Consider the following 12,577-nt stretch of genomic DNA (forward strand, 5'->3'; position numbering starts at 1 on the left):
ACACTATGTCGGCGATTGCTGCGCAAATACTGTCTCCACGTACACATACACCATCATTACTCTACCACGCAAACATTAGGTGTTACACTCGTCTGGTATGAGACGTTCCCCGGGGGGTTCCACGGGGGGCCGAACCGCACAATAACGCTGCGTTCGGTGTGGGGCCGTGGTGGGGTGAGGTGGATTGCTGTAGCCTGTTGTGGGGTAGTGAACCACTGCGGGATACGGCGGGGACGAAGCCTCTCCGTCGTTTCTAGGTCGCCGGTTCAGTACACACAATACACACACAGTTGTTCTAAACAAGTTTTCCGAAAACACTCCTGAGTAGCTATTTTGACAACCCACGCAAAGGAAATACATTAGACATAGTAGCTATGAGCAGACCTTGCTCTATCCCAACTTTAGTAAACATTGATATTATTTTCAAGATGATGTGCGTAGAGGGATTATGGGCAAACTTTAAACAAATTGCGAATCTCGATTTGAAGAAGAATGTGCCAAGTAACTAGACTAAAGATGGAACTGACTCATCGTTGTTTAATAACAAAATCCGGTAAATGCCGAGCAAAGATATTGATCCACTCTCAGATAGAAAAGTGTCGAGAGGCAAAAGTTGGCAAAAACTCAAGCATCTATATAACAATCTACGCATTACGCATACAACTTCGACCGTCATACGTTAGCGTAAGATCTTAGTGAGTATCCGAGAAAATTGTGGTCGTATGTAAAAACACTACGTGGGTCGAGGAATCTATTCAGTCACTTCTCTTCTTAAAAGGAAGACGGGGGAAATCGGTCGTGCTCTCTCACATTAACCATCCCGGCAATAGGCTGGATCGCGCGAAATGCCGTCTGCGAATTTTCTTTTATCTCGTCTATTGTTGCAAATCTTCGTCCTTTCAACGGTAGACCCACTTCTCGTCACCAGTTACGATTCGCTTGAGGAACACATCGTTCTCATTTGCGTCATCCAAAAACACTTCACAGATTGTGAGGCGAAGGTCTCTCCAGTCTTGACTCATGAGCCGTGGGACCAATTTGGCGGCAACACGATGCATTCCAAGATGCTCTGCCAATATTTCATGACATGATCCAATTGAAATGTTACCTTCTTCTGCAATCTCTCGGACTGTCTTTCTTCGATTGGCACGCACAATTTCGTTGACGTTCCCGACAGGAGCGTCGTCGGTAGACGTCGAAGGACGCCCTGAGCGAGGGTCATCTTTAACTTCCGTCCGGCCATTTTTATACCATGTTAACCATTCGTAACACGGAGTATGGCTTAAGTTCTCATCACCGTAGGCTTCCGCGCCATTTGGTGTGTGTCTGTAAAGGTTTTCTTAAGTTTCACGCAAAATTTAATGCGGACGCTTCGCTCCTCTAACTCTGCCTCCTTGAAATTCGCAGGCTGTACGACATAACGTTCTACTCAAAACAGCACTGAACAATAACTAACAGGCATACAACAATGAAACTTCCGGCAGTTACACATTAAGCACTGGGATGTGCACGGATGCCAACCGCATTTCGCTCCAACACACCATTGGCGTGAAATTACGAATGCTCCGGAATTTTTTGAACAGACCCGAGAACAAGTAATGGACTCCATGTGACATACCGTCTTATCCTGCACCGTTGGTTGGAAGCTAGCAGACTCGTGCGAAGGAATTAACGTCCCATGTTTAAGGTGCGTTTACACCTGTGCATTTGCGCCTAGTCCGTACGACTGTGCTTGCCCCACGTGAAAACAGAGGCACGCGTGTGGGTTGCAGGCGTCTTCCTTAACACGTGCGTGCGAGTAGTTCCATCCATTCACGCTTGTGTTCACACTGGGCGCCTCTACTTCCTTCTGGGGCAAGCTACAGCCGCACCACGGCTAGCCACAAGGCGCACAGGTATAAACGCACCTTCAGGCTGCCACTAACACGGTTCATTCCTAGTGGAGCGGTGGTCGGGAAGCAGGGACTGATGAATGGCACCGCATTGTGTTCAGCGATGAATTGCGGTTCTGCCCTACCCCAGATGACCATGGTCGGCGAATACGGCGGCGACCTGGGAAGAGGTTCCACTCTCCAATATTCTGGAGAGGCAGAGCTCGGTGTCACTCCGGGCGTCATGGTGTGGGGAGCCTACGGGTATGACTGCTTGTCACAGCAGCAGAACACTGAGTGACCTCTGCCGGCATATCAGTACGTCACGGACATCATGCATCCTCTTGTGTTAGCGCTCTGGCGACAGTATCGTGGTCCAGTTTGGACAGCGCTCTCCACAAATGGTGTCTCTTTGAACAGTCTTCGTGATAATGAGGTACTCCAGTGTCTAACAAGACCTGTCCACGATACAACAAGTGTGGAACCAGCTCGCACATCAACTCCATTTCAGTGCTAGTATCCAGAATATCAAGGGCCACATATAACTGCTATGTGTCAGTTTACCTCATCATTCAACGGCCTTATGACCCCCCAGGGAGTCCACAATTCTTTTGTGAATACGTGCGTAGCAAGCACGGGACCCCGAGCTAATGTGGCCCTCCTTCCTTTCCGGGCTGCATACCTTCCTTTTCCGCATCCTTCCCTATCCCCCATCTCCGCCCCCCCCCCCCACCCCTCACCTCTGGCTCTTTCCTTCCCTTTCTCCCCCTCTGGGAGTATGGTTTGTGCCTACGTCCGGCGACGGACGCTCGTAAATTTAACGCCATCTTCGCCTTCCCTGTTTGTATTTCTTCATCCTTCCTTTGTCCTTCTCTTTTCCTTACCTCTTTTCTTTACCCTTTTCTCCGCTGCGGCGTTTGAGACCTCTCTTCTTTCCTTTCGCTTTCTTTGTTTTTCCCTTTCTCTTTCTTCCTCCCTGTGCGTGTCTGAAGGCCGACCCACGCATTTTCGTGCGTAGCCGGTGACAGGGTAACGCGTAATTCCGCGCCCCGGGTAGACAGGTAGGACACATACGTACCCCCTGGTAACGGCCAGACCCAGGGAGGGGTGATTACCCGAGCTGATACCTTCCGAAAGTGCCGATTGGTCCCTTCGTCCGTTTGTCGGGAGGTGTGACCTGAGGTGTGAACAATCACCTAAGGCGGGAGTGCCCTCAGAGAGGGCCCCCACAAGGGAGGAGCGCGCCATCGGAGACGCCGGTAATCATGGGGGTTTCTTCCACAATGGTTTCCTCACCTTCCACTATGTCTGCTCACAAGCGTAAGTTCACTGAGTCTCAGCCACAGACAGTTCTTCCATCGTTGCCACAGTTCCTTGTTGTTTCTCGGTCTGACGAAGGTCACGACTTCTCCACAGTCAACCCTTTCATTATTCAGAAAGGTGTCGACGCAATTGCAGGTCCTGTAAAGTCTTGTTCCAGATTACGAAATGGCACTTTGTTGTTAGAAACAGTCAGTGCCCTCCAGGCACAAAAATTGCTGTGTACTTCATTGCTCCACACCTTCCCTGTCCGGGTTGAAGTGCACCGCACTTTAAATTCCTCGCGTGGAGTCGTTTATACACGCTCCCTCGATGGATTGTCTGACGAAGACATTCAGCACTACCTGTCTGACCAGGGCGTCACTGCTGTTCATAGAGTTATGAAAAGGGTTGACACGAACATCATTCCAACCCGCACTGTCTTCTCGACATTTGACAAAGTTCAACTCCCATCGAAAATCAAAGCAGGCTATGAGATAATTTGCGTTCGCCCTTACGTCCCAAACCCTACGCGTTGCTATCGGTGTCAGCGGTTCAATCACACCAGCCAGCCCTGTTCCAATCTGGCCAAATGTGTTACGTGTGGCAAGGATGCCCATGAGGGTGCTTGTCCACCTCCATCCCCTCGCTGCATCAACTGTATGGGTGACCACGCTGCTTCCTCTCGAGATTGCCCCGTTTTTAAAGACGAAAAGCTCATCCAGGAAATCAGAGTGAAGGAAAAGGTGTCGACCTTTGCTGCTCGAAAATTATTCGCCAGTCGACAGCCCACCGTGGCTCAGACAGGAAAATACAGCACTGTCCTTGCTTCTCCTCGGCCAACAAAGGAGTCGGCCATGCAGACTTGCGACCTTACCTTTAGTGCCACGGTCGTCAGATCGGCCAGCGCAAAGATCGCCCGTTCAACCGCACCACTTTCGCCTGCCCACTCTATGGCTCACCCTTCATCGGGTTCTGCTAAGTCTCGAGCCCAAAAGTCAGAAACCAAGATTTCGAAAAAAGAGCATACTCTTGAAGATTTTTTACATACCCCAACTTCACAACCATCGGTTCCTCCTCCATCTAAACATCATATTTCCCAGAAGGTTACTAAGAAACCCAGTTCATCTCCGTCTCCGCCAAGGCGTGTCCCATCTAAAGCACCACCTGGCGGAAATCGCCCTCGGCCGTCTTCGGCGTCGCCGAGGCGCACTGCTGGCGGCCGATCAACCGGCCGATCGCTGGTGGCAGGAGCTGCTCCTGAACAACCTATGGATCAGGATCTTCTGCCTTCGGCTGAAAGCCATTCCATGCTGTCGGTCGCAAGCTCTGAGCAGTCGTTGAGTTGACAGCAACCTTGATCACATTCCTCCATTTTCTGTTCACCCTATGTCCATTATCCACTGGAATATCCGCGTCATTCGAGCCAATCGGGATGAATTGTCGATCCTCTTACGTTCCTACTCGCTGGTCATCTTCTGTCTTCAGGAAACAAAGCTGCGTCCCCATGACCGCTTTGTTCTCCCCCATTTTCAGTCCGTCCGATTTGATCTCCCTTCTGTTGAAGGCACTCCAGCCCATGGAGGACTCATGATTCTTCTCCATGATACTCTCCATTATCACCCGATCCACTTAAACACTTCCTTCCAAGCTGTCGCTGTCCGTCCATCCCTTTCTGGATATACCTTTTCTCTTTGTACTGTATACATTCCATCGTCCACACCAATGGCACGAGCTGATCTCCTTCATCTTCTTGGTCAGCTTCCACCCCCCTATTTGCTGGTTGGGGACTTCAATGCCCACCACCCGCTTTGAGGATCTCCACATCCTTGTCCACGTGGCTCACTACTGCTAGACGTCTTCCACCAAGCGGATCTAGTTTGCCTCAACACTGGGGTCCCTACATTTTTGTCTGCCTCCACGACAAATTTCTCTCACTTGGACCTTTCGGTCGGTACTGTTCCGCTAGCTCGGCGCTTCGAATGGTTCGCCCTTGACGATACACACTCGAGTGACCACTTTCCATGTGTCCTTAGACTGCAGCCTCAATTGCCATATATGCGCCCGCGACGCTGGAAGTTTGCCCAAGCCGATTGGACACTTTTTTCGTCTCTAGCGACATTCGATGACCGTCACTTTCCCAGCGTCGACGATGAGGTCACACATATTACCGACGTTATTCTTACAGCTGCGGAACGTTCAATACTACGCACCTCCGAATTGCCCCAGCGCCCCCCAGTTCCTTGGTGGAACGAGGCGTGCCGTGACGCAATACGTGAGCGGCGACGTGCTCTTCGCGTTTTCAGCCATCATCCTACTTTGGCCAACTGTATCCGCTATAAGCAGTTCCGAGCACGATGCCGTCGCGTCATCCGCGATAGCAAGAAGGCAAGCTGGAAATTCTTTAGTAGCTCATTTAACACCTTCACTCCCTCCTCGGAAGTTTGGAGTCGGCTTCGACGGTTATCAGGCGCGCCTAGTTTCTCCCCGGTCTCTGGGCTCACTGTCGCGCATGATTGCTGATATTTCGGGCTCTTCAAATTACCCGCCAGCGTTTCTCCCGAAGAAACGTGCAGCGGAAGTACGACCTCTTGCTTTCGCCTCTCAAAATCGCGAAAGCTACAATACTGTTTTCTCCATGCGGGAACTAAAACATGCACTCTCTTCTTCTCGCTCCTCCGCCCCAGGACCGGATGGTGTCCACGTCCAAATGCTGCATTTACCAACCCATAGTCTGCGTTGCCTCCTTCGCCTTTATAATCGAATTTGGACTGACAGTACTTTTCCCAGACGATGGCGGGAAGCTATCGTTGTTCCTGTTCCGAAACCTGGAAAGGACAAACATCTCCCCTCTAGCTATCGCCCCATTTCTCTCACGAGTAGTGTATGTAAGGTTTTGGAGCGTATGGTGAATTGCCGTTTAGCTTGGTGGCTGGAGTCCCGAAGTCTTTTAACACCTGCCCAATGCGGATTCCGAAAGCATCGTTCTGCAGTAGACCATCTTGTTGCTCTCTCCACTTATATCATGAACAATTTTCTCCGGAAACGCCAAACAGTAGCAATATTTTTTTGATCTGGAGAGAGCATACGATACCTGTTGGAGGACAGGCATCCTCCGTACACTGTTCTCTTGGGGCTTTCGAGGTCGGCTGCCCCTTTTTATTCGCGAATTTATGGCAGAGCGCACATTTAGAGTGCGGGTGAACACTACTCTCTCCCGTACTTTCTCCCAAGAAAACGGGGTACCCCAGGGCTCCGTGCTGAGTGTTGTACTGTTTGCCATTGCCATAAATCCAGTTATGGATTGTCTCCTTCCTGATGTCTCGGGCTCCCTCTTTGTGGACGATTTTGCGATCTTCTACAGCTCTCAACGGACCAGCCTTCTTGAACGACGCCTTCAAGGATGTCTCGATCGCCTCCACTCTTGGAGCATCGAAACCGGCTTCCGTTTTTCTCCCAGTAAGACCGTTTGTGTTAATTTTTGGCGACGTAAGGAGTTTCTTCCACCCTCCTTACATCTAGGACCTGTCAACCTTCCGTTTTCGGACGTCGCTAAATTCTTGGGTCTTGTGTTTGACAGAAAACTGTGCTGGTCATCCCATGTTTCCTATCTTTCGGCTCGCTGTCTGCGATCCCTCAACACCCTCCGTGTCCTGAATGGTACCTCCTGGGGAGCGGACCGAGTGGTCCTTCTCCGCCTCTATCGCGCCTTAGTGCGCTCGAAATTGGACTATAGAAGCATAGTCTACTCCTCTGCTCGGCCGTCTATTCTTCGGCGTCTCGACTCTATCCACCACCGTGGATTACGTTTAGTGTCTGGAGCTTTTTACACCAGCCCTGTGGAAAGCCTTTATGCTGAGACTGCTGAACCTCCGCTGTCCAATCGGCGAGCAGTCCTTCTGAGTCGTTATGCTAGCCATCTGTCTTCCATGCCTGCTAATCCGGCCCATGACATTTTTTTCGACGCCTCCTTTGATGTAGGGTATGCAGGCCGCCCCTCCTCCCTACTACCACCGGGAGTCCGCTTCCGTCAACTGCTCCATTCTCTTTCCTTCCGCATTCCTAAAGCCTTCTTGATAACTTGGGGTACAGCACCGCCTTGGCTCCGCCCCCGGATCTGCCTGCTCAGTGACCTTTGTCAGTTTCCCAAGGATGGTACCCCTTCACTTTTTTATCGTCGGGCATTTTCTGCTCTGTGTGCACAGATGACGGAAGCCACATTTATTTACACTGATGGCTCAAAAACATCGTCTGGTGTAGGGAGTGCCTGTATTGTTGGCGACACCACAAATCAATTTCGGCTTCCCGACCTGTGTTCGGTGTATACTGCGGAGCTTTACGCTGTTCTCCAGGCTGTCCACTACATCCGCCGCCATCAGCGGATACAGTATGTTATCTGCTCAGATTCTCTCAGCTCTCTCCTCAGTCTCCAAGCTCTTTACCCTGTCCACCCTCTGGTCCACCGGATTCAGGACTGTCTGCGCTTGCTCCACCTGGGGGCCTCTCGGTGGCGTTCCTCTGGCTCCCGGGACACGTTGGTATATGTGGAAATGAGGCGGCCGATATGGCGGCCAAGGCTGCAGTCTCTCTTCTTCGGCCAGCTATTCAATCGATTCCCTTCGCCGATCTACGGAGCGTTTTATGTCGTCGTGTTGTTTTTTTATGGCACGCACATTGGTCGACACTTTCCCATAATAAATTGCGGGACGTGAAAGTTCTGCCTTGTGCTTGGACCTCTTCCTCCCGAACGCGTCATCGGGAGGAGGTAATTTTAACTCAACTCCGGATAGGGCGCTGTCTTTTTAGCCATCGACATCTTTTAAGCGGCGATCCTCCCCCACTCTGTCCCCACTGCTCTCAGCTGTGGACGGTAAGACACCTTTTAATTGAGTGCCCCTATTTTACTCCGTTACGCGCCCGTCTACAGTTGTCGCCTGATATATCGTCAATTTTAGCAGATGGCACGCGCTCGGCCGATCGCGTTCTCGAGTTTCTTAGTGCCAGTGAAATGACATCAGTCATTTGAAGCTTTTTTTGGGGACAACCAACCCCTTTCTGTAGTGGATTTTTAAGCTTTCCTTCTGCTTTTAGTTTCTCCAATTTTTTGAGTTTCGTTCCCATTGCTGCTGGTTTCCATTTTCGGTTTTTTACTGTTTCCTAAGTCACGGACCGGGCGCTAATGACCATAGCAGTTTTGCGCCCTAAAACCAAAACAAACAAAAAAAACGGCCTTATGACAGTCTTCTCAGCCGAAACAGAGCGCGCCTCCAGGCAGTGCAACGTCATACTGGTAAGTGGACGTATACCGACGAGTTCGTTGTAAATTTGGTTTGATTTTGTAATCCCTGAAATTGCAGCAGATACTATCTCAACCCGTGAATTTTCATTCCGTTTCCTCCCCCTCTTCGTCTGGGCACTTCACTTGTTTGTCAGGCAGGTAACGTCCTTGATAACCGTTGATGTTTCGTCAGGTGAACATCCTGTTCTATCATACACAAACCACATCATTCTTGTTGTTGCGTGGGGAACGCTCTGGAGGTCTGAAAGAGTTCATCGCCAGGGTAATTTTATATGTAAAATTACATCAAGTTTTATTTCAATTACAGCTCAAAACTAAATATTTCTGGACATAGTTTTTTCTTTTTTTGATCTGAGAAACGTACCTCCAAAGTTTTTTGATACATTGTATACATATCTCAAGCCATACGAAACGGAACAAAAATAATACACATGCCGTGCTGTTATGGTCGCGGCTAACTAGTTTTATGACGACGAAGGCAGTTCGTACAGAGCTTGCAATGTATTGAATTTGGTTACATCTAACGCGCACGTCTCTGTGTGTGCAGGTGCATTCGAGGATGACGATGTCACGCACATAGAGGGCGATGTGAATCCCGTCCGTGACCTGGACATCATCAGCGAAGAGCTCCGTCTCAAGGACGAAGAGTACCTCATGACGCACATGGAGAAGCTCGAACGGACTGTGTTAAGAGGCGGTGACAAGAAACTGAAGCCAGAATATGTAAGTATCGTGCTTCCACCTGTCTCAGCGCTCATGCTGTAAATGGAAAATTACTTTCACCATTCTGTTTGTACTATTCCTTCTGTGTTGTATCTTTAATGGTTTCTGAGGCTTGGTTGTAGGACATGGGTTCTAGGTTGATAACATGGTTGCGTGTGTGTCAGACTAGGAACCTATTGTTCGGGACTCTGTTAGGATTCGTTCCTAATCAGTTTATCGCCCATAACATTTACCTTCGAGATGACCTATGGCAATGCTGTGCGTATGTGAAAAATACCGAGTTACACCATAGTGTGTGTTCCGCGTTAAACTATACGTCCCGCAGTAATTGGCTGGACAGCATGGAAAGAGCGTGCCACCTTTCAGCGGAAGAAAGCATAGTTAATCAGTGTGATGTTTCAAGTACGCTTCAGATTGGTTGCTGCGCTACGTAACTTTTTCTACACTAGCCGCAAGGTCTGACAGCAGTTTAGTTCAGATTTCTCAGAGTCAGGTTGTCGCAGTTTGAAATTGATGCCATTCTCCAACAGTTTCTTATTTCCTCGGCTCTTTCTCGGATTTTTTATCCTAAATCTGCGAGTCTATGTCAGTTTCGAAAGCAGCACTCCGTTCTTAGATTATATCGTTAAGGCAGAGCCTGCTTTGCAAGCGAATGAAATCATTCCTGCTTTTTGTATGTTCACTTGATTCCCTGTGTTGAAATTATTCTTTGGGACAGTTCCGCTAGATTTTTTTTTACAAAATGCTTATCCATTCATTACCCAGCTAGATATAAGAACACAGTTGTATCTGTAATTGAATTATCATGTCAGAACCCGCAGATTCGTGTTTACTTGTCCGCTGTTCAACTGTGTGGAAGCCCATGTTTACTACACTTTTTTGCTTCTAATATCGTATACTTTCAGCTTTATGCATGTCCGCCATTAATAATTATAATACACCCTGTATGCGCTTCTGCTAATACTTTGTCCATGAAATTTATGGTTGACAACATGAGCTCGGTTAATAGGAAGTATGAGATTAGAAGTCTCGTTGTGTCAGACCGGAGATTTTCAAAGACGAGTTGAATGATTTATTTTTGTCAGACTGACCCTGTTTCGTCCAAGCGTGCCAGATTGTTTTATGGTAACTGTAGGTAAATGAAAGTAATGGAAAACAAGAGAAAAGCTGTTCATATATGAGCATTTCATGTTCAGTTAACAAATGTTCAAATTTGTGTGAAATCTTATGGGACTTAACTGCTAAGGTCATCAGTCCCTAAGCTTAAACACTAATTAAGCTAAATTATCCTAAGGACAAACACACACACCCATGCCCAAGGGAGGACTCGAACCTCCGCCGGGACCAGCCGCACAGTCCATGACTGCAGCGCCATAGACCGCTCGGGTAATCCCGCTTGTCCGCTGTAACCGACGAGCTGCAAATTGAAAAGCACAGCGACGCTCACGTAAGTGATTCAGGCGCGCGTCAGGAGATTATCGACCCGGACATGTTCTGCAAGGTGCCCCAGAAATACCTTCACTTAGAAAACTCGTATTAATCACGAAGTTTTAAGATTTTTTGTAAATATGGCGTCCTTCCAATCGAAAACGAAGTCCTCTTCTGTCTCGCCATTCCTGACGTAAAAGCAGCCCCGGATCTACGATATTTCTGAACCGTAGGGAAAACATCCTAGTTCTGCTCCTCCCCCCCCCCTCCCCTCCTCGCACTCCAGCGTCTGAGATAGGATGTCAAAAATTTTTTTTAAAATAGATTTTTGAAAAATATGTTCATTTTGTAGCGCACATCTTTCTGAAATGTTTTATATATAAAACATATATGTTTGAGAAAACGTAAAACATGTTAGTTGGTCTTAAGTGTGCCAAATTGTAGTGCCATGCCCCTTCACACAGCATTGTTCTATCGCACGTCACTATATCTCGCTCTGTGGAATTCAAACTCATATATTTTGTAATAGAGGCCATCAGACCCCTATTCAGGACAGTGGAAATTTAATCTCGTATGGTGCCTCTCCTGCTCCCAGTCGGCTGCCCCCCTCCCCCCCCCCTCTGTTTTTTTTTAATATCTTTCGTCAGGTCAGAGCGAACGCAATCGCGGCTACCAAAATGTGTGCGCCCTAAGGACGCCCATTTTTATTTATTTATGAACATAACATCATTACAACAATACATGAACAGAAAAATGTAATTGTGAATAGCTGGTCAATATGTCACATAGTCGAAATCCTTTAAGAACAGAAATAAATACAACTGAAACGTGTGACAAGTTATTCACAGAGAGCATTTAGTAACAATTCTAAAAAAATTGAAATAAGTGTATCAGGTAGGAAACTAAGAGAAGATGGAAAACTCTAATGAGAAAAGAGAAACAAAAGGGATACTTCTAGCGGAAGTATTCACTGTAAGTGAAGCGTCCTCTGATATCCGTACAATAACGCAACCGAGAAAGTGTTGGCAAAATGTTCACGGTACTGCGGTGAACTTCGCAATCGTTGATGACATTCCCACAGGTAGGCCATGTACTGCACGGCGTCACTGAGTTGTAACTCAAAAATGGCGTAGGCAGTGTGTCCCAGTAGCCAGGCCTCGGCGTTGCACTATTTTGGGTGCAGTTTAAGGCCAGGAAGGATAATCCACATTGGTGTTGCAAAACTTTTTTTTTTATGTGTGTAGTTGAGATCCTCGATTCCGAAGTTGGATGAACATATAATTAACTTTGCACGGAACACTCAGTGTGCTATTCCTACTTCCACTTGGCAAATTTTTTAATTTTATTTCTGATGTCGAAGTGTCGTGGTCAGGTGACACACTTTAGATTCTCGGGTCGATCCCAGTCATAGTTAGGATTTTTGTTACATATTTCGCCTCTGACAGTTTTAGTTAATACGAAAAATACCGAGTTGCATCGTGGATCGGTGTCCATATTAAATAGTGGATCCCTCTATTACGGGCCAACAAGTCAGTTCAGCGGTGGGGGAAAGGCGATAGTGTACCACCTCTAGTACGATCTTGCCTAGTAAAGCAATGTGGTGTTTAAACCAACTTTCAGGGTGACGACATCATTATTTTTTAGCACTATTCATCAATAATAAGACTTTCTTAATCACAACATTTTCGCCATGTATGTAGTGCAGTTCATAGCGAAAATGTTTTCATTTTAAAAAATCAGCAGGACTCAGAACCGAACACGGATACACACCGAGGCGACAGAAGTCATGGAATAGTGATATGCAGAAATACAGATGGCGGTAGTATCGCGTACACAAGGCAAAAGAGGACAGTAGTGTGGCGGAGTTGCCATTTGTACTCACAAGGGAACCTCCCCATCGCACCCCCCTCAGATTTAGTTATAAGTTGGCACAGTGGATAGGCCTTGAAAAACTGAA

At 47.9% G+C, this 12,577-nt stretch overlaps 1 protein-coding gene across 1 annotated transcript in view; it reads left to right on the top strand.

Moving 5' to 3' along the window:
• Nucleotides 1–12,577, top strand: part of LOC124624246 (obg-like ATPase 1) — a 300,300-nt gene that overhangs the window by 169,757 nt on the left and 117,966 nt on the right. Inside the window, exon 5 of the mRNA XM_047149095.1 lies at nucleotides 9,017–9,192. Within this exon, the coding sequence (XP_047005051.1) occupies nucleotides 9,017–9,192 (176 nt within the window). The remainder of the gene's footprint in view (nucleotides 1–9,016; nucleotides 9,193–12,577) is intronic.

This window comes from Schistocerca americana, chromosome 1 (assembly GCF_021461395.2).
Source record: "Schistocerca americana isolate TAMUIC-IGC-003095 chromosome 1, iqSchAmer2.1, whole genome shotgun sequence".
Taxonomy (NCBI): Eukaryota; Metazoa; Arthropoda; class Insecta; order Orthoptera; family Acrididae; genus Schistocerca; species Schistocerca americana.